The 22,416-nt window shown below is 37.3% G+C and overlaps 1 protein-coding gene across 1 annotated transcript in view; it reads left to right on the top strand.

Annotated features, from left to right (window-relative positions):
• The window catches only part of PDE10A (phosphodiesterase 10A), a 190,977-nt gene extending 169,462 nt beyond the window's left edge, over nt 1-21,515 (top strand). Inside the window, exons 20-22 of the mRNA XM_065631131.1 lie at nt 4,362-4,442; nt 8,462-8,550; nt 16,695-21,515. Coding sequence (XP_065487203.1) covers nt 4,362-4,442; nt 8,462-8,550; nt 16,695-16,812 — 288 coding nt within the window. The 3' untranslated portion in view covers nt 16,813-21,515. The remainder of the gene's footprint in view (nt 1-4,361; nt 4,443-8,461; nt 8,551-16,694) is intronic.
• Nucleotides 21,516-22,416: the final 901 nt, after the last annotated feature.

Raw genomic sequence — 22,416 nt, 5'->3', positions numbered from 1 at the left:
TTTCTTTTGTTTACTCTCTTTTCTTTATAAATGTAAGTATCCAGGAAGAAAAAAGCAACCAAAAGCATTTTTCAATTGATATCTTGATGTCTTTGTTTTAAAGAGATTTCAGTGGTGTATGCATGTGTTTGGTTGTTTACTCTCAAGCTATTTAAGGAGCTAAGTTAGCTTCCTAATTTTCAGGCAGCATTTTTTCTCTTTGTTAAAGATGGCTTTAGAAAATAAGTCCTGACATAATGTGACCAAGCAGCGGGACACAGAAGAAAATCTCTAAGGTTTTTTGAGTCATTAACTGTAGTTTTGTGAAGGATCTATTTGTATTCTAAAAATCCAAAATATGAAAACAGCTTCCAGGTCAGCTGCCTTGTAACAAACATATAAAGCTATAGTATGAGTCCAGGAGATGCTAAAGCAAATATGACAAAAATTGTTGTGATCTGACCATTTGAATCTTTCTTGTGAACGAGCTCAACGACTGGGTCTCAGAGACAGTTTTTTTTTTAATATGCTGAAAGTTACTCCACATGTATTGAAAATTGAAACAAGGCATTGAGCTGTGCTAATGTTCCTGTTCATAAATAAAGATGCAATCTCTCACATGTCTTACACTGAGGAGTAAATGTTCTAATAATTTAATTTTTAAAGTGAAAGTGACTATTTAGAGATATAAAGAATAAATTCTTAGGGCGTTGCATAGAGTTGAATTATGCAGTTTTAGGAGAAAACCTTGTATTTTCAGAACTACTATTGCACATGTGTATCATAAAGTGTTGTTCTCTGTTATGTGCCCTGTGGAAGCTTGCAGAGTTTGGTGGGCTTATTTCTGTTTTACACTGGTGTAAAATAGAGATCAGGCCCACAGAGTTGATGTAGTGTGCATATAGTGTGGAGACTGTCTTGCCTGTTGCATGTTCATTGTGAAATTCAAGATGTGCATGGCTTGTGGGTGTTTTTTGTGTTCACATGTTCTCATTCTCTTAATTCTGAACTGCTCGGTTTACAATAATATATTTGAAAAATGCAGGCTGTATAAGCTCTAAGATCTAGTTCAGTACTCTCTAAAATGTCAGCACTGGCAAGGAAGTTCTTATGAGTGATATAATGGAGGTACAATGTTGATGTGCCTTACCGATTTACATACTCAACATTTTTGCTTTCAAGTAGAAAACTCAGTTGAGAACGAAGGATCAAAATGAGTTTTCCTACTCAACAATAGTAAAGATGGGAATTATAGACATAATGGAGCCTGCCCAGACTTTAACCTGTTTTGTAATCCAAGGATGAATAAATAAAAGGTGGATCTTGTTATAGTACTACTTCATGGAGCAAATGTAAATAAGTAGTTATTGACAGAAATTGAATTATGTAATTGGTGTTCTACTGAATCCTCTTTAAGAAGAGTTTTAATTGATATGTAGCAGAAGTTGGAAATGTTGTGATCCAGTCAGGATGACTGACAAATCCAGCCAGAGGTCTAAACACTTCTGGAAATTGGAAAGCTGGAGACAAATATGGAGAAAATCCTGGGAAAGCTAAACCAACAGAAAGTTTAGATTTGTGTTTCACTGCAGAATTTTTTACTTTTACTGGGAATAAGGTAAACTCTAAAAAAGTATATTTGACTAGATTGAATTGTTATGTTACAGTTCTAAAAGTCAGATAGAATGTTGTTTCTAATTACTACTTGAGTTCATAATCTTAGTATGTTGAATGATTTAATCAAAACGTTATTATAACATTTCTTCTTTGTGTAATTATTAACTAAAACAACTGCAGAAGAGGTTGCAACAGTTTTGTGGTATGTCACACGGATATTTCTTCATTGAATGAAGCCCAGTATAGCTAATTTTTGAAGCTAAGACTTACCTTGATACCACTTCAGCATGAAGCTTTCCCACAGTGCTACACCTCAAGCAAAATGATAAATTTGCTGATCAGTTATATAGAGTTACAAGCTTGTGTAAGATTTGTCTGCTGTGACTGTTTTGTGATATATGAGACACTAGGCAGTTGAAAACCCTTTCTGCCATATTTTTAGGATACTTATTATACTTATCATACTGTAGGTATGATACAAATTTCTTTGATTAAAATTTCAACTTTAACTTTCTGGTCACAATCATAACTATGAGGATAAAAGCAGTATTTTTACAGCAGTGTATCATTTATGTGCTCACACGTACTGATCACAAGAAAACACTTGTGTTTCTAGCTCATGCCTTCAATTTAAACATAATATGTTTTTACGGTGGGGGTAGTCAACCAGTGGCACAGGTCATCCAGAGAGGTTGTGGAGTCTCTGTCATTAGAGATATTCCACACTGGACTGGACACAGTCCTGGATCACCTGCTCTAGCTGGTCCGGCTGGGGTAGGTGTGCGGGATGTATTGGATGATCCCAAGAGGTCCCTTCCAACCCAAACCATTCTGTGATTCTGTGATACCTTTTTCTTTCAAGGTGAAATGGTGAATGTAAATCTGGGCTTTGTTCAGTTTTGGCATAATCAGAGGCCAGACAGCTTCCTCAAAGCTCTGACTCCAAGTGTTGCTCAGGCGCTTGATATTACATTAATCAAAGAGCTTAAAATCATAAGATGCTAAATGGTTTAATGTTGAGGTTATCACTGAGACTGTGGTAGCTCCAGACAGTCTTGGATCAATCAATTGCAGGACTTCAAGCAAATGGAAAAAAATAATCAAATATTTACTGGGGATATATAAAACAAAAAATTGCCTACAGTTCCTAAATAACAATCTGCTGAATTTCTGTGCTTGGAATTGCTACAGGCATCTTTTTTATCATCTGAGAAAGGAGGCGTTTTCTTTTGTTCTTTCAACACTAAAATGTCTAACAGAGACTAGATTTGATGATTCTAGCCTCTCTATTTGGAGAAAGAAATATGTGATATGAGAGAATAGTGCAGACATCAATTCAAAACCAGCTTCCTGATTACACCTCTTGTCGGTTGAGCAGAATCGTAGTTAGTAGGTGATGCTGAGGCCAAATATGCAAGAGGGAATGGACTTCCAGAAGCCCCCATCTTTTCTACACTCAGGATAGTTGCAAGGCAGTCACACAGATACTCTGGTCAGACCAGAATCAATTTATTACATTGCAAACTTGTCTTCGAGTAAAGGTGCAAAAGTCTTTCCTTGGAAGGGTATGTGGGCACTTGAAACATGGCTTGATAAAATCTTATAAGAAAGGTGTAGTAAATTGTCTCTAGGAGATGCCTTCACTAGCTGCAGCAGAAACATAGAACACAGATTTAGGGAACATCTCAGCTTTCAGATAGCTGAAGCTCCCATTAAAGGACACAGATAAGCAAATGTTGTATGAGCAGTTACCCTGCATTAACATTTGCCCTAACTAAGGTGTATTGGGTCTGTCTGGGATGGAGTTAACTTTCCGCATAGCAGCCCTCACAGTGATGGCATTGGCTCTATCGGACACAGGAGGAAGCTTCTGGCATCTTCTCACAGAAGTCACGCCTGTAGACCCCGGCTACCAAAACCTTGCCACACGTACCCAAAACATAAGGTTATAGCAGTTTGAAGATCACATTGACTTTGGAATCTCAGACACAAGCGGTAGCCAAAAGCAAGCCTTCCTACAGCTGTAGTTGGCATTATAACCTCAGGATTAAACATCTGTGGTGTTTTGATAATGCAGTTGGGGCATAAGACTATTGGAAAACTTCAGTTTGTTACAGAGATTAGCCATCTACCTATGGAATTTAAGGAGTAGTTGTGTTCAGGCCCAGTATAGTGCCAGGAAATGTGTTTTGGCTGCTATGCTGGTAATGGGTGAAATACAAGGAGACTGTTTTCTCTTGTACATTACATATATCTGGTCTTTGGATATACTGCATCTTTCCCAGTATTCCTCTTATGAATGTAGAGAGATAATGTACTTAAGAAGGCTGTTTGACAGGCAGCTTCTTCAAAGCAGCATGGTCAAATAGATCAGGTTGTTGACAAAGAAGGCACATTGTAAATTCATTTATTTTACTCAGCTTTTCCTCGGATGGGTGAGTTGTGTTATATTGGTCATTGTATTATAGAGCTTTTAATAGGTAATATTTTGAAAGATGAGACTAACTATAAGTAGAACAGAATAGAATGGACTGATTTCTTTGGTTTTATTCTTCCAGTTGCTTTTTATCATGGAGATGCCCTTGTAAATAAGGTAAATGTGTGTACGTTGACTCAAAAACTTAATTTTCAGGATCTGCTGTTTACATTATCATTTAGTTGAATGTATAAAATGAAACTGACATGCACTAGAAGATGGAAATTAATGAAGATCCTCCATAGTTTTGATTTCTGTTTTCCTAACCTCTCTCTCTGCTTTTCTCCAGGGTGATGAAATGAAGAAAACGGGTATTCAGCCTATTCCTATGATGGACAGAGACAAGAAAGATGAAGTCCCTCAGGGTCAGGTATGAACTCTCTCTATAAAATACATGTTTATACTCTTAATAAAACATTTATGGAAAAAACATTTTACATGTTAGTGAATATTGCATTTGATGTTAGTGTATGTGGGCTGCTGAGTTCTGTATTCTGCATGCAAAACAAAGTTAATTTTTTTAAGTAGCAATGGAAAGCTTGTTTTTTAATGTTTACTTAAATGACAACGTGCTCTTTGCTGTTGTCACCTCTTCCCTTCTTTATACTTCTAACTAGCTAAAACCACAATCACCTATGATTTTGAAAAGTGTCAGTAACACTTTTTCAACTTAATAAGTGGTTGCTTCAGCCATTCTATAAAAGGTTTTGCTGTTTTATCCTGAATGCAAAATGAACATCCTCACCTGTTCCTGATTAAAATATTCAGGTTCAGATTTCAAAATATTTGTGATTTTAGATGAATCTTTATTCATTAGTTTTTTGGAGAACTACAACCACTGCTTTTTTACATCCCTAAAAAAAAAAAAGTTTCTTGAGGGTATATTTCTAAGAGCCTCAATTGTCTATTTTTCAAATTCTATGGGTACTGATTTTCCTGTGAACAAATATGCAGAAATGACTGCTTTTTCATGCTTTCTGTAGGGAAAATTTGTATTTTGTAAACATAAATTTGAGGGGAAAAAAGGGTCTTTGAACTAACTTTTTTGGGTAAATGAAAAAAAAGTAAATTGTCCTTTGGTTATCTGAGCAGAGAAAAGTAAATTGAAATTGTCCATTGTCCATTCATATACATATATATATGTAGATGTATAAGTGGGGGTTTTTTGTACATTTCAGTGGTCTCTGATGATTTAATTGTCAGTAGTTAGCACACAAAGCATTTCGTGAACTGTGAAATGAACAATAATGTTTAAAATTAATTAGAAATAGCAAAGTATCAAAAAAATACCTGTAGATTAGTTACTTGGAAAGCAAGACTATGGAATTTTTTTTATTCTGACACTTTACTCCATATACTCTATTATATTTTAGCATAAAAACTATTACCCTTATTATAGTAAGGAATTAGCAGTTAATTTACTAAATCTGCGTGTTTAGTATAATCCTAAGAATGGAAGAAACATTTTTCTGCATTTGGTTCCTTTTTCCGCACACTGTATTAGTTATTTTTAACTGTCTTGAAAAGTACACAGTATTAGAGTATGTAGTTGTCTTGGCATTTGTGAAAGAATTGTTAATGGGGTGAAAGCACAGATCTAAAAAATAAGATTTTTTTCTTTTTAAAACACAGTAAGTATTGTTCCACATACTGTATTTATCAGGTTCTATTTTTTACTTCATGCTCTGTTTTGTGCTTCTTAATAGTATAACAGTAAAATATTAAGCAAAATAGGAGATAAAAAGCCATCATCTGTAGTATAGTTGTAGCTGCTGTATCTTACAATAACATTACAGCAAAATGTGAGAGTTAGGACATACGGAATTCTGCGAAAGTAACCATTCCTATGTGTATATAGAGACCGAAGAACTTAATAAAGCATTATCATCCATTTCCTTGAGCTCTAACAAAGAGCATTAATGAGCATTTTAATGTGGATTTTAATTAAAGCATTAATACCTTATTTAAATAACAATTATGTTTAGGAAATGAAGATTTGTATAAACCTGTAATCTCTGAAAAAAACTTCTGCTGCCTCAAGTACTCTTCTTTGATGAGAATAGCTTGTACTTAGCTCTTCATCTCACTTGGGCGGCCAGATGAGTTGGTCTCTGTTGTGCTTTCCACCCCTTGCAGCACAACTGGTGCAAGGTCTTGAGCTTGGTGTCTGTCTGCTCTGGAGCCTGCACTGAGCATTTGTTCCCGACTCAGCAAGGATCTCATCACCCTCTTGTCTGCCTCTGTTTACCAAACCTATGAAGAAAATAGATATACCAAAACTATGCAGTGATCTGAAGGCTATTTTAATGAGCAAGTCAAGCCAGCCTGAGTAAAAAAGGGAGAGAAAAAGAATGGTTCGTGTGCTTCAGCCATTCAAAGCTTATCCCAGAAATACAGTTTTCAAGTTGAAAATAGAAAATTTACTCTTATCTAGCAAGGATTAAAATGCTAAGGGTGTTTTCTTACTTCAGTCAGAGCATTAAAGATCCAGCTCTTAAAGCTAGCAGTATGTTTAGGACACACAGTTGGAGAGACTGGAGCACTTTATTTCGGAAGCAAAATATATTTTTTATTTCCTCTTGCATATACATCGTAGGATATGCAAACACTGCCTTTCCTGAAGTGACTCCGATAGTTTGCTCATACCTGAGTGAACTCTAGGCTTTCTGTCTAGCCACAGCAACATTAAAATAAATCTGGAATAATTTATTCAGATAATCTAAACCTTGTACTAAAGAGATTTGTGTGAGTTTGCTCTGGTCAGAAATGGAAACTCTCGCAAAGTAGTTTTTAATTAGCTTGGCTTTGTTCAAAACCGAAATCCATTAAGTTTTTTAGGGGTTTTCCTCCTTGACTGATGTGCATTTTAACTTAAAAGCTTTAAGAACATTAAAGGACACATTTCATTTTTAAATACTGGGCTTCTAAGGAGAAGCTTGTTCAGAATATATTGCGGATTAACTTAGTTTGGTTGAAATCTTTTATATTTTCCAATGGCAACACACTTGTCATTCAGCCAGGCCTAAATTTTGACTATACCTACGGTCCTATTTTCATTTTTGATAGCTATGGAATAATCTGCTATTTTCCAGTGAAATAAAATATCCTCACTTAAAAAAAACCCAACCAAAACCAAACCAAAACAACAACCAAACAAAAAACACAAAAAACCCCAAACCACCACATAGGAAGAAAACAATGCATTATGCAAAATAACAAATATTTTGTTGATGAGCAGACTTCATGTCTGTGTTCTGCCTTGCTTTATTGACAGCTGCATTTTCTTTCTCTTGGTTACACCATGATTACTTCAACTCAGACTGTTGGGTTCTCAGGTCAGAAAGTGTATCTTATGTTTTTTAAGTACAGAATAGACTTGGTTACACAGCAGCATGGGAGGAATCTATTGATGGAGGTGAGGATGAGAGTTGCTCTTTGATTTCTGAATAAGGGCCAATGTTTAGACTGTTAATAAAAGGCTTATTATCAAATGCTTTGGTGACAGTATGATACATATTGTTTCATTAAAAGGCATTTAAAAACTCTGCCCAAAGAAAGGGTTCATAGTGCACTATTGTAACTATCATGAGTCTGGAATAAATGAGTGATGTTATAATGGATCTGAATTTAACTTGTCATCCTTGCTAATATATAAGTAGAATTTTCTAAAAATTCCCTTGTATCATGACAATTCAGTTGTGACATGGTAGCCGCCATAGGCCCCTAAGCCCGAATGAATCAGATATCATTAAAAGGTGTTCATTTGATGTTCTCTAAATAGATTTATATGATAATGGTAAAAATATCACAGAACCACGTACATGAAAAGGAATTGCAAGCCAATTATTCATCACAGTGCATCCCTTTTAGAAACTTTCCAAAGGTGCAAAGTCCCCAGCATCTCAAGTACATTGAGCTATGAAATACATACTCTAAAAGATACCAGAAAAATCTAGAATCTCATCATATTTTGGCAATGCTGCACAACTTTTCTTTTGAAAAAAAAAAATTCATCACAAGAATAATGTTTGCAGAAATGGCTCTGCCATCTGCACCTACTTCCTGCTACTACTGACACCAAAAAGCCAGACAGATCCTGGGCAAATCAGTTGAATCAGTTGAATAATAAAAAGTCCTGTAGGAGATCCTATCTGAAGCAGCCACATTAGTGATGAGAGGGGCATGTAAGCAACTTGTAATTTTCAGAGACTTCATTGTTAATGCTTCATTGTAAGGGATTCAGTTATTAAGATGAGATGCAGAAGTATGAAGTACTAACACGTAGTAACTAAGTAGTCAACAGCTTTGAGCCATTATAGTTGGCTGTTAACTTTCAGTGTTGTAGTTTGGCAACATTTAACTATTTTTTTTCATTGCTATTTTTCATAGATTGGGTTCTACAATGCTGTAGCCATCCCATGTTACACCACACTTGCAAAGATCTTTCCTTCAACTGGGCCACTGCTCCGAGCATGCAGGTGAGTACATGTGCAAGTTTTTGCATAGCTTGTAGGCTGGTTAAAGAGAAAACAAAAACATGCTTTGCAAGTTTGTCTGGAAATACAGACGCTGAATTTTAGAATTTGCATGCAGATAAACAAGGATACACATCTTGCATTAATCTATGCAGAAACCAGAGGCAATAACTACTGTCTGGGACTATCCAATGCAGATCTACAGACACAGTTGATTAAAATGTGTTTGACACCAAAAACATTTAGAGAGAAACAGATTCAGTGCTTAAGTATCCCCGTGTAGGCTGGTTCAGTGCAATTTCTCTCTGTGTCCTTTTTACTTCAACATGGTTCTCACAACTAAGGTTGTCTAGAATTCTATATCATTAAAAAAATGTGGTTTGGACATGTGGTTGGGATGTGGGATTGAGATGCAAATGTAATTTTGTCCTGTCAGTCAGTTGGGATTTAGATAGGGATCTTCTGGAGGAGAGTCAACAGTCCTTAACCACTTCGCTGCTTTTACCCTGGAACGATGGTGGATATCTTTGTGGAGGTAGTTCTGTCCAATACTTATATCCTGGACCTTAGCAATCTTTTCTGACAAAACTTCTGTTGAAACCAGTATGCTTCACAAAAATGTTCCCGTTTCAGCTTAATCCATATTCTCTAAGGAAAAACAGTTGGTTCATAAAATGCCACCAACCTTCAGTCACATCCAGGGAAAAGAGGTCTGTTTTTCTGTGCTCTTACTAGCAGCTCTCTCATAATATTTTTTTTTCCTCTCGTGGTCCTTAAATTCTAGGTAGCACTGAACTTTTCTTTGTTCTGTGTAGCAGATTTACCTACTGCGTCACTTTCCTGATCTTGTGGGCTAAATGATCTGTGTGAAGTAACAGAAGGGTGCCTACTGTATATAAAATGCCATGAAATGTAATGTAGTCGTTAGCAAAATAATTTCATTTGCGCCGAAATGCTATTTCACATAGCTAGGAGATGGGTATGTAGGTCTGTACCAGTGGGACAGAGGACTGTGTTATGAAAAACAGTATCTAGGAGCCATTGTTAATAGTCAGCTCCCCCTAAGGTCCCACCACTGAGCATGGCTCTGCAACCCTTAGATGGATAGGGAGGGAATATTAGGTAGGATTAGAAACTATACCTCGGTAGTTATTACATTAGGAATTCTGTTATACATCTGTGCTTTAAGAAGAGTTGATAAAGACACTAACAAAGAAGAGGAGATTAAGAAAGAGCTTGAAGAATGTTTTGAGACCTTAGTAGTGAGAAACTAAAATATCTTATGAAATGTATTGTTTATCCAAGAGAAGGTCTGTGTCAAAATCTGTAACCGTGTGTTTTCTGATTTGACAAAGCTCATTGATTTAGCAGGTAGAGACTACTTGAAGCCCAAAGGTCCAAACAAGGAATATGGTGAATGTCTTTTTTAGCATTTGGAATAATGTCAGTTGAAGATCTTAAACCACGGCTAGGTGTACTTCTTAAAAGAGAGATGCAAGGTGAAAGGGATACAGGTCTGAGGCACAGTTACTGTGATGAAATTTCCAGGGCCTGTCTTTTCCATGCAGTTGATCCCTATAGTAGTGTCTTTAGCCCTCAGAAGCTGTGAAAGTATCAATGTCTGGTAATTTCTTATTCTAAATTGAGTAATATGTAAGTATTTGTAAGTATATGTTTTAGTGGTTCCATCAGTTATAATACAGCAATAAACTCCTATCTAGTTTGAAAATGCCATGGAGTGTGTTACTATCGTAATGGTATTGAAGTCCAAATCCTGTTTTGGAATTCAGAGTTACAGTACGGGACAGGAATATGTAGTCCCTGGGCTGAATTGACCTAACATATACATGTTGATAGTTTGATTATAGATAGCTGAGTGGTGCGTACTCTGACGAATAGAGTTGCTTTCAGTGCGAAATCAGAGAAATGAACTAAACTGTAGAATAGGGGTGTCAAACTCATTTTCACTGTGGACCACATCAGCCTCACAGTTGCTTTCAAAGGTCTGAATGTAATTTTAGGACTATTTATACAATGGCTGGAGGCTATTTATACAGTCCTAAACTTACAGTCGGCCCTTTGAAGGCAACCACGAGGCTGATGCGGCCCCCAGTGAAAATGAGTTTGACACCCCTGCTATAGAACTACTTGTAATCCTTTCAGTCTTTACGAGGTTATGAGTCAACCAGCTGCTTTACAGAGAGGTAGTCTGAGGTCTTGTAAGTTTTCTAACTTCTTTTTCTTTGTAATTCTTGCTTGAAGGCATGTTGCTTCAGCTGTATTGATGGCTGAAAGCTAAATAATCAGTTATTCAATCTATGTAACTGGAACATAGACTGTGCTTTGCGTGACCATGTTTTCAGTCAGAAAGAGTTTTATACTGTTTACACGGACTAAATAGCATCAACTACGATACCCACCATTTAGAAATGCAGTAATGCTTATTATGAGCATTTCTAGTTGCTTGTTTCTACTCAAGCCAAGGAATACTGTCAAACTGTTTTATATATGTAAAAATTTTGATTTCTTTGTATTATGCATTTGTCAATGTTTAGGTGTGCTTTCACTCCACAAGTCACTGTCTTTATGCTTTTAACATGCAAATGTCTTGCAGAAGCTGTATGATTAATAAAGTAACCTCAGCGCTGGTTGTCAGAGTTCTGTTACTAGCACAATCACATGGGAGGTCTTAAAAATAGGTTTGTGCTTACTGTAGAAATATTTGCATAAGCCTGCCAGTATCTTTGGTAAGAAGTTAGCATTGTTACTCCACTTAATGGGAGTTGAGGCTTAGAAAGGCTTGGTTGAGTGCTTAAGACTGCACAACTTCTTTTCAGGAAAAGGATTCTGGGAAGATCCATATCTTTTGGTTTCTAGCCACATATCCAAATGAGGCTTATTTTCAAAAGTGGCTTGTACTACTTGATGCTCCATCTTTTGGTACTTAGACGAGGAAATGTGAAGTTGTATTGTAGGATATCAAGCACTTGCATACGTATGTGTTCTAGATGAAAGGTTTTCCATCCTTCTGAAGATCAAGCATGAGCAACTTTTCAAGAGTGGCTTTCTCTGCAAAGGGTGTGATGCCTGACAGTCAGACTCCCAGCAGAGGTCATATGAATATTTTCTATTGTAGAAGTTCTTTGTTGTTTGGAATTCTGGTTATAATACTGCTACTTCTGGCAGCTACACTAGCATAATCTCCAGACTGGGCACAGCTCTTTACAGACAAAGCTCCCCACTCTGCTCTTGTGTATTCCTTAATTTAGATTGCACTGATGCAGAACTGGGGTGTAGATGTGTGGATGTGGTGTAAGATCTTTGTAAGACAAAAAACTTCCTGAAAATCCACACGCTGGCATAAGGTCCTCTGATGAACAGTTTGATAGTTTTGTCTTAGCCTTGAAATTACTCTCTGCCTTCTGTCTGAGAGGGCTGAAGGGGAAGTGTTGAGAGTTAAGACTTGGAGATGCAGACTTGGAAATCAACTAGGAAGGTCTCCAGTTGGTGCAAAAGTAATTACGGTTTTAGACCATCAATTTTGAATCATTATAACTAGGCTCAAACACGTCTTCATTAATCAAAATAGGAACCATTGCAATCAACACATTTTTGCCAACGAGAAATGAGTTTGTTTATTCGTGTAGTGTAAAAATCCATGCTTCTGGATTTGATGAAGTCTTGGAAAGCATTTTCTGCGCTCTGCTGGTTATGGGAGTGCTTTCCCTGCAAAAAGTTGTCAAGATGCTTGGACAAGTGGTAGTTGGTTGGCGAGAGGTCAGGCGAATATGGCAGATGAGGCAAAACTTCGTAGCCCAATTCGTTCAACTTTTAAAGCATTGGTTGTGCGATGTGTGGTCAGGTGTTGTCATGGAGAAGAATTAGACCCTTTCAGTTGACCAGTGCCAGCTGCAGGTGTTGCAGTTTTTGGTGCATCTTATTGATTTGCTGAGCGTACTTCTCAGATGGAATGATTTCACTGGGATTCAGAAAGCTGTACTGGATCAAACTGGCAGCAGACCACCAAACAGTGACCATGACCTTTTTTTGGTGCAAGTTTGGCTTTGAGAAGTGCTTTGGAGATTCTTCTTGGTCCAACCACTGAGCTGGTCATCACCAGTTATCATATACAATCCACTTTTCGTCTCATGTCACAATCTGATCGAGAAATGGTTTGTTGTAGTTGCATAGCATAAGAGAAGATGACACTTCAAAATTTTTTTTTTTTATTTTTCGGTCAGCTCATGAGGCACCCACTTATCGAGCTTTTTCAACTTTCTCATTTGCTTCAAATGCCAAACAGCCGTAGAATGGTTGATGTTGAGTTCTTCGGCAACTTCTCGTGTAGTTGTAAGAGAATCAGCTTGGATGATTGCTCTCAATTGGCTGGCCACTACGCTCCTCATGTTCAAGACTCTTGTCTCCTTTGCAAAACTTCTTGAACCACCACTGCGCTGTACGTTCAGTAGCAGTTCCTGGGACAAATGCGTTGCTGATGTTGCAAGTTGTCTCTGCTGTTTCTGACCCAACTCGAATAATGAAAACACTCAAATTTGCTTTTTGTCTAACATCATTTCCATAGTCTAAAATAAATACAGAACACACAAGTAATAATCTAGTAGCAAAAAAAACATAAAGTGAGAAAAACTCATTAAAATGATGTGTAACATAACCACATTTATTTAAGAATATATTCCAATATCAAACAGCAAATTTCAACAATGCAAAAATGTCAATTCCTTTTGCACCAACCTACGGAGATGTATGTTATTTTAAGGTCGTCCTGCTTTTGGCTGGGATAGAGTTTTCTTCCTCGTAGCTGGTATGGTGCTGTGTTTTGGATTTAGAGTGAGAACAATGTTGATAACACATGGATGTTTTAGTTGTTGTTAAGCAGTTAAGGACTTTTCAGCTTCTCATGCTGTGCCAGGTGCACAAGAAGCTGGGCGTACGCACAGCCAGGACAGCTGACCCCAACTGACCAAAGGGATATTCCAGACGATATGACGTCATACTCAGTATAAAAGCTGGAGGAAGGGGAGGACATTTAGAGTTATGGTGTTTGTCTTCCAAAGTCACCCTTACGCATGAAGGAGCCCTGCTTTCCAGGAGATGGCTGAACACTTGTCTGCCAATGGGAAGTGGTGAATGAATCCCTTGTTTTGCTTTGCTGCGTGTGCAGCTTTTGCTTTACATATTAATGTGTCTTTATCTCAACCCACGAGTTTTCTCAGTTTTATTCTTCTGATTCTCTCCTCCAACCCATTGCAGGGACTGAGTGGCTGCATAGGACTTACTTGCTGACTGGGGTTAGACCACAACAAAGATTTATGTTACTCCACAGTGTTTAAAATAGCTGATTTTGCGCTACACTTTTTTTTTTTCTTCTTTTTTTTCTTTTTTAAGAGAGAGAGCGAGCTAAATGTTTTTCAGTGTGATGATAGGAATACATCCTCATTCCTGTTGGTATTGCCTCAGCTGCTGACTGAAATGATTTTGATATCACCTCTTCACCAGCAGTGCTCGTTCTTGGAACACTGTGTTTAAGCTTCCATGTCCTTGAGTTGTTTGGAATGCAGGCACCAGCTGCAAATAATAGCAGAAGAAGCAGCCAAGACAGCCTGTCGGCATCAAGGTTTTTATTTTGAGAGCCTCTGGGCATTTATTCCAGACACTTAGGAGCCAGGGCTTCACTGGGAGCACAAAGGCAAATTAATCGTACTATCTACACCCTTAAAAAGAAAAGGTATCAGTCACTGATTTCCCTGAGATAAGGTAGCAGCTGAGAATCTATAAGGTTTTCTTGACCAGTGTTTCATTCCACGTTTTTAAATACTCTCTTGTCTACAATGTATTTATTTTCTTATTTGGAAAATTTCTAAATATCTTGCGCATTCTGTATAGATGAAAACTACCAGCCACCTGTGTTACAGTGTTCAGAGTTAAGTCCTATGTGTGTTTTGTAGCATATGTGCTCAATAGGCCTACCAAAGTGGCAAATCTATGATAGTATATTTATTTTGAGGATGAGGTTGCATGATATTTTTTTCCCCTTTATTTCATAGAAACATAGAATGATTTGGTTTGGAAGGGACCTGAAAGATCATCTAGTTCCAATCCCTCTGCCATGTGCAGGGACACTTCTCACTAGACCAGGTTACTCAAAGCCACATCCAGCCTGGCTTTGGACACTTCCAGCGGTGGGGCATCCACAACTTCTCTGGGCAGCCTATTCCAGTGCCTCACCACCCTCATGGTAAAGAATATATTCCTTATATCTAGTCTAAATCTACCCTCTCGCCATTTAAAGCCACCAGCCCTTGTCCTATCACTACATGCCTTTGTAAAAAGTCCATCCTCCGATTTCTTGTAGGTCCCCTTTAGATACTGGTAGGCTTCTATTAGGTCTCCCCAGAGCCTTCTCTTCTCCAGGCTGAAAAACCCTGCTCTCTCAGCCTGTCTTCACAAGAGAGGTGCTCCAACACTCTGATCATCTTTGTGGCCCTACTCTGGACTCACTCCGACAGGTCCATGTCCTTCTTATGTTGGGGAACCCAGAGCTGAAGACAGCACTCCAGGTGGGGTCTCACAAAAGCAGAGCAGAAGGGGAGAATCACCTCACTTGACCTGAATTATTTCAGACCGAATAATTTTAAACAATTTTTCATGTGCTTTCATGTCTCTCACTTCTTGCTGAAACTGATATAATTTAAAAATATTTTGGCTGCAATTCTCGGCATTACTTTCCCAGTTTCAGGAAAGGGACCTAGAAATAGTGACAGTTCAGTTTTTCTGATCCTTAGTGCCTGTTTGTATTAGCTGAGATTCAGTGCCATATTAAAGCTGTCTTCAAGAGTTCCAGTTGGTCTGGAGCACTTGGCAGAGCAAATTTCCATTTATGTACAGAAAATGGTGTCAGTGTTCCCCTAGAGGGCACCAGCTTTCTTTGGTAGAATCCATCAGATCCTGCCTTCCTCCACCTCTAGAAAATGCAACAATTTCTCTTCTTACCTGTTATCTGTGCTTTCAGCTCATTATTTTCTGTTTTATCAACGGTTTCAGCAAAGCTGTGACATAAAAATCAGAAGAGCTCTGCCACATAAATTGCAATGTAATAAAAGAATATGACACATAGCATGTAAGACTTTAGTACTTTTACCAAGGAGTTTGTTTACTGAAGACATCTATGAACTGTTGTTTTAGTAACTAGATATGTGAGAGTATGAAACTGTGAAAAAGTTGAGCTTGCTCTCTTTCTCTCTGTATTTGAATACGGAATGCTAGATTTGGCCACAGGTTACAGGTGTGGTCCACTGTTGGGTATCATAGACTTCCACGTCACTGGAGTGGTAGTAGTGTGGAACAAGTAAGATTATAAGTCTATACTCTCTTCAGATCATTAAAATGTTACCAGCTTAATTTCTCATCATTTTATGGCTTGCGAACCAAAATTTGGACTTGGGAGCTGGTCAGGCCGTGAGACACTAAAAAAAAATTCTGTCTTGAGGAGGGGGAACTCTTTAAATATAGTAGATTGATAATATGATCACCACAGTAGGAACTCAAAAGTTGATAACTATAGCATTGGCATGCAACATTTTATACACCGTCAGGCAGCCCATGTGCAGGAGTTTCAGAAGGCTTAATGCGCTTCTGTGGTTTCCGATGAAAGAAGTTTCCTGGCAAAAGTCCTGGTCTCTGTCATGGTTTTGAAAAGGGCCAAAGTGTGCTGTGGTAAAATCCCTGAAGTGACGAAGGCTGCTTGTTTCCAGACTGCTGTTTCGGAGTTTCTGCAGACATGTCTCTCTGCTGGGTCACAGCTGAGTTTTCTCTGCAGCCATGAGGGCTAGAAATTTGTAATGGAAAGCAGGTGCTAACCTCTAGCTCCAGGGCTCCTTCTGGAGAAGGTATGCTGTAGGTTTATATATAGTCAACATGTATATGAGCCACACAAGATTACAATATGAGATCCTGAAGGTAAAGGATGAAATAATGTAAGGATGATAAAGGCTTGATGACATGCAAGTACTTATGTACAGCATAAAGCTACATCTCAAAGTAAAGTACAGTAGACAGTTTTGCTGGGAAGAAATCCCAGTGAACTTACGAACAATGCTTTACCTCTTGACTTTCTTTTGCATCTCCAGGGACAATCTCAGCCAATGGGAGAAAGTAACAAGAGGTGAGGAAGCCTCTATATGGATGCCTGCCCAGTCCCTTCCTCCTGGGACCTCAGATTCACTCCCTGTGAAGATTGATGACTGAACAGCAGAACCAGATTGTTTTAACCTGAAAAGCATCACTTCTTGTTTTGGGGGTTGTTTTATGTTTTGTTTTTATTTGAAAAAAAAAAAAAAAGGAAAAAGAAAAGCTACAAAATGCTGACTGAGAAGCAGATCTGCCTAGGAAGGTGACGCCCATGGAGTTACCTTAGCTAAATGACTCTGGCAGCCAGTCTCCTGACCTACATGAGTGACACAACGTGAACGGTGGGAAAACGGCAACACAGATGTTTTGGAATCAGCTATAAAAAGAGAACTTACGACTTGTGAATATAAAAGACTGGCCTTATCTCATGGGCTACATTGCTGAGGCCTTAATATAAAACTGATGGGGGAAATCCTAGGGGGTACTTCTAAATTGTATCTTTCTAGTAAGGGTTTCAATGGTACTTTTATTATACTATACTGTGGCTGGCTTACACACCAGTGTCACTTGGGAGTTCTTGGCTATAAATAGAACAATATACCCATTGCTATTGTGAATGTTTATGTGTGATCTACTTGTAATCAGTTTGAACTCCAGCAGAATCCTTGAAGACTATAATTCTTGCTTAGGTTACAGTGAATTCTCTTGCTGCAAACTAAAAGAAAACCAACCTTCAGGTTAAAGGTTTAAAGTACTTCATTAAGCATCATGATGCAAATCATCTGTCACTCACAAGGCAAATGTCGAAAGAACTAGTAATGGTGTTTTGTTCTTCAAAATGATTTATAAACCTAGACAACTCCTTCCTTAAAACACTGGAAGTACTGGATCTTTATCTTCAATATGAGAGTTTCAGGTTGGAGTTTTTTTATCCATAGTGACAGAAGTATCAGATTAAAATTTAAATGTGACAGCAAAGATTTCTTTGCCTAGCTCACAATTAAGCAGAATAATCATTTTTATTTCTACCTGCTGAGTTGTATTTTAAAAGGTATTAGAGACATACCGGAAGTCTGCTATCTGCTGGGAACAAAAGCGTTGTCAGAAAAGTCAGCTCTGATAAGAGGGATTGTGGTGCCGTCACAATAAATCAAAAATGTTTTTGTATTCACTAGCTCTTGTGTTGCACGGTAACACTGCATGTCTTTTACTGTTCTCTTCCCCTCTCCCAAGATGAGTGAAATTAGCAAATTTCTCCATTAGTCTGTTTGCTTTTTTCCCCTAGTTCGGCAAAATTTCCAGGCTCAGAACTGCTTTTCTCAATGAAAGAATAGCTGACTGAAGAAAAGCACTCTAAAATATTGTGTTCACAGTTCTGTGCTGACTTAGGCTTCAGCCTTACAAACTTAGGCACAGACTTTAAGACCTTACATTTAATGCCACTCCGCTCTTTTCAATTTAGTGCAATTGTACAGTATATTTCAACAACATTTAGTTTGCCCTCATCTTTCTCTTAAAAATGGGAAAAAAGTTTTCATATTGTTCCACACAGTAGGTGAAAACACAGTCTTTGCATACCTTTCACATACAGCCTATACTGCATTATATGCTTTTTCACAGATTATATTCTCTTGTAGAGGTTCTGTGATAACATGCCCATTTCTGTAACTGCAACAAATAGTAGTAGTGACTTAAAAACAGAACACAGGTTTTCTTTTTCCATCTCCTATCTGTGGAGTCATATTGCTCTAATAAGCATCCCGTCTTATGGGTTTCATGTAAATGACTTGGACTCTTGAGTTTTGCCTTCTGTTATGGTCGAGCACATGCCAGTATCTGTACATGTGTAGAGTACGTGATATATAATCGCAAAATATATAAATGCACTTGAGCCTTTGCAGTACGTAGGTATCCCAGAGTTTGAGTATTTAATATAAAGTTACCTTATTTGTATGATACAGGTTACCTAGCAGCAGCTTCATAATTTTTTTTGTTTGTTTTGCCAATTCTGGGTGCAGAAATTCACTGTTAAACACAGCAATTGATTTTGGAATTTAAAAAAAAAAAAAGGCAGAAAAGAATTACACGAAAAGAGAATGAATAGTATATCATGCTGTGTCCTCTGCTTTACTCCTTAGCAGTTCTGTTTTAACTAAATCTTGTAGATGCAACCTTTCATCCGCTAAGTATTTGAGAGACAATCCACATTTCCTAATACTTAAATGAAAATTATCCAAATCTTTGGTGACTACAAAAATGCTGTCTGACATTCAGATACCCCAACAACTGAATGGAACGTTTTTCCTTCATAGGTTAAGTGTATTCTCTGTTATTCTCCCTCTTTGAATGCTGATCTTACAAGTGTTGCAAAAATATTCCTTATCACACTGTGCCTGTGTTATGGAAAGCTTTTAATTCAACTTTTACTCATTGACAATAATGACTTCGCTAGTTCTGTTAGTTACCATTCAAAATATTTGGCAGTATCACATAAAATATGATGTTTTAAAGTTTATAAGTACTGTTACAGAACATGTTTCCCTAACAAATTTGTCAAATTGGCAATAAGTTGTTCTAGTAATGTCTCAAGTCAATCAGACATTGTTTCTAATGTAGAACTATCCAAACCACATAAAATATGTGTTTGCTATAGAATAATGTCCATTGGAATTAAAAAGTCTGACTCCAGTGGTTGTGGTTTGGTTTGTTTTCCTGAGTAAAAGGAGAAAGGTCGTGACAAAATGTTACTCTTTGGTAGAACCTAGACCCACAATAGTAGCCACAATGGGCTGTATTTTCTAAGCAAGTTTAATCTGTCTAAGCATTTACAGAGTGCAGATTCAGATGTGTAATTTTTTTGCAGAAACAAACTTATACTTGCACTTCCAAAGTCAAAACCACCAAAAATTCAAACTTTGAAGCTGCAGTTGAATTTCATGGCTCAAGGACATATTGAGATTTAGTTGTTCAAAATTCTGGACTTGGACTCACGGAGCAGTAAAACATCTAGATCTGCAAGACATCTGGCCCATTAAGTTAAACCGCCAAGAGCCATTCGTTCTTGCATTTTCATCCTACTAAAACTGATCTTGTCCAAGATCAATAAGAATCTATAAAAAACCTAACAGACCTCTCCTTTCCTAGAAGTGTTAGGCTTTATATTCCCAGAACTGCATTATTTTTGTAAACAGTTCCAATTGCTTTTCCCTTCTAAGGCTGGTAAAGGTAAAAGGACTGTTCGAAGCCCTCTGTGAGCATTTCTAATATGTTATAAAATGGTGCCTGAAAGGTATGCACTAAGTGAGAAAAATAGTTGACATAGCGTGATACTCATCTGAGATGTTGCATATTTTAGTACAGCACTGACAGAAACTCCACTGTTATAATTAATCTATGAATTTTGTACAGTGGTACAACATTCTGCTGTAATGGTTCAACTCATGGCAGTATGTTTTGTTAAAGTATCCATTTAGTTATTACATTAGAGGAATGCAATATGGGGGTTTTTTTAATTGGAGTATATGATAAAACATATTTCCATTGGAGGGGACACGCAGTGTGGAATTAATCTTTTTATGTGGCACGGACTCCTTTCATGTGTTTAAGCTTTGAACAGTGTGATCATTTTGCTGTGACTGCATTTAGAGCATTTAGTGTCAAAATTGTAGGGATAGCAAATAGCATGATTCATGTTAAAAAGTAGAGACTATTAGATGCTCAAAACAATTATGACCCTCTTGAAAAAATGCATTTGCCTCAAACACTGTGATACAGGAACAGTTGTGTGAAGTGGAACAATTAATTTGTTCATTCTAAGCACAGAAAAGGCTTTCTGCACACTACAATGAAGAGATTCATGTTCAAACTTTAGGTTGTATTTCCCAATCTAGCAAAGGCAAGTTATAACTCTTATTTTGCTTTCTGACCAAAAACTGTGCTCGATTGTAATACGGGTGTATACTCTGTCAAAAACCCTAAAATAACAGACTGCTTTCTAGGGTAGATCAAACTGATTTGTAGAGTAGATTCATATATATTCAAAATTCAGGTTGGGCTGTTATGTGAAGAAGAATGAACTTCAAGGAAACTACATTCAACTTTACTACATTTAGTGAGCTGAAAAATTTGTTTTATATATATATTTACACACACACATATATATGATACATATAAACTATCTTTGTAAAAAAAACACAAAAAAATGCAAGTGCAATAATTTAAAGAGGTCTTAACTTTGCATTTATAAATTATAAATACTGTACATGGTGTGTAATTTTTTCATGTATTCATTTGCAGTCTTTGTATTTAAAAACAAAAACAAAACCAAACAAACCTAAACCTTTACTATTATGTTTGTACAATAGAACAGTAAGCATTTATTATGATATAGTTAAGTTGTAAATAAATTCACAAACCAAACAGCCAGAACATATGCATATATGGGTGTCCTATTGTGAAACCTGTTTTTGCTTTTTCTGCTGGCTTTAGCACAGCAAGACTACTTCTGTGGATATGTAATTATACATATAAATATATGTATGATACATAAAATATATTTAGAAATGTTCATAATTTTAATGGATATATCTATACATATACTTTGGTGTGAATATTACTGAATACAGAGTTTTTTAATATTATTTTTTGTTTATTTTTGCTGTTATTGAGCATGAAAGTGTGGGGTGGGAAGTGAGTATGCGTATGTATGTGTTTAGACCACAAGTAATCCACAGGAGAAATGGAATCAAAGCCTAATGCAGTCCTTTAAGAAGGTAGCGCCTGTTTTTCCCTGTAATTGCATTTTGCTCTTTATGATGTGTTTTCCCAATGTAAGGTCATTTCTTTAAAAAAAAAAAGTCTCTTTTTGTGTCACCTATTGCAAGTTCCAATTGTCACAAACTGCAAAAGGATCCACTTTTCCATTTGCTCTCCTGTGCCAGGGAACTTACCTTGCTGTTCACAGATCCTTGCTTTGCCACTGTCAAACAGCAGTGCAGGTAATGCCAAATCATTTGCTACCTTTGGGGAGTTATGGAGATACTCAGAAAAATATTGTAGAAAATATTATAGAAAAGTAGTCCCACACTCAAATGTTTAAGGTTTGTTAGTCTGAAGTGCTGTAGGGCTTTGACAGCTGCCAGTACCATGAAAATACAAGGTAGGTTCAGGGAACTGTAAAGGGAAGTTCTAAACAACACATTAGCAGATATTTATAAAATAGGTGAACAAAAACGAGGATAAAAATATCCTATGCATTTATCTACCTAATACATTGATTTGCTTCAAAGATCTCTTGCACTGTTCATGCTCAGCAACCAAGAGTATTCACCCTTTATAGACCTCAGAGTGGCCTTGTGTCTCTGCATGACCCTGCCGTTTTCAGAGAAAGATCTCGAGCCTGGGACAGAGAGTTCAACCTGAACTCTGTCTCTAGTTCTCAGCATGGCCTCCAAACGTTCCTGCTCTCCCTTCTCACTGAAGGAGCTCGGCATCGCTGGGACAACCTAGCCAGAAAGAGATTTCCAGGACGACTGTTTTGGTTTAACTACCGTATACAGTTGTCAAAAACGAGTTTTACAAACTATACTGGGTTAGTGCAGTTGTGACCAGCCCTTCCAGAAAGCTTGGTTTGCTGCAAGGGTGAACTTCTGTGACTACATGGAAATTGCACTGACATTTAATGCATAGAATTTCTTCATTTAAGATAAAATTTTCTGAATT

The sequence above is a fragment of the Caloenas nicobarica genome, chromosome 3, assembly GCF_036013445.1.
Source record: "Caloenas nicobarica isolate bCalNic1 chromosome 3, bCalNic1.hap1, whole genome shotgun sequence".
Classification (NCBI taxonomy): Eukaryota; Metazoa; Chordata; class Aves; order Columbiformes; family Columbidae; genus Caloenas; species Caloenas nicobarica.
Note: the sequence above shows the minus strand (reverse complement) of the source record. Positions and strands in the feature narration are given on the sequence as shown.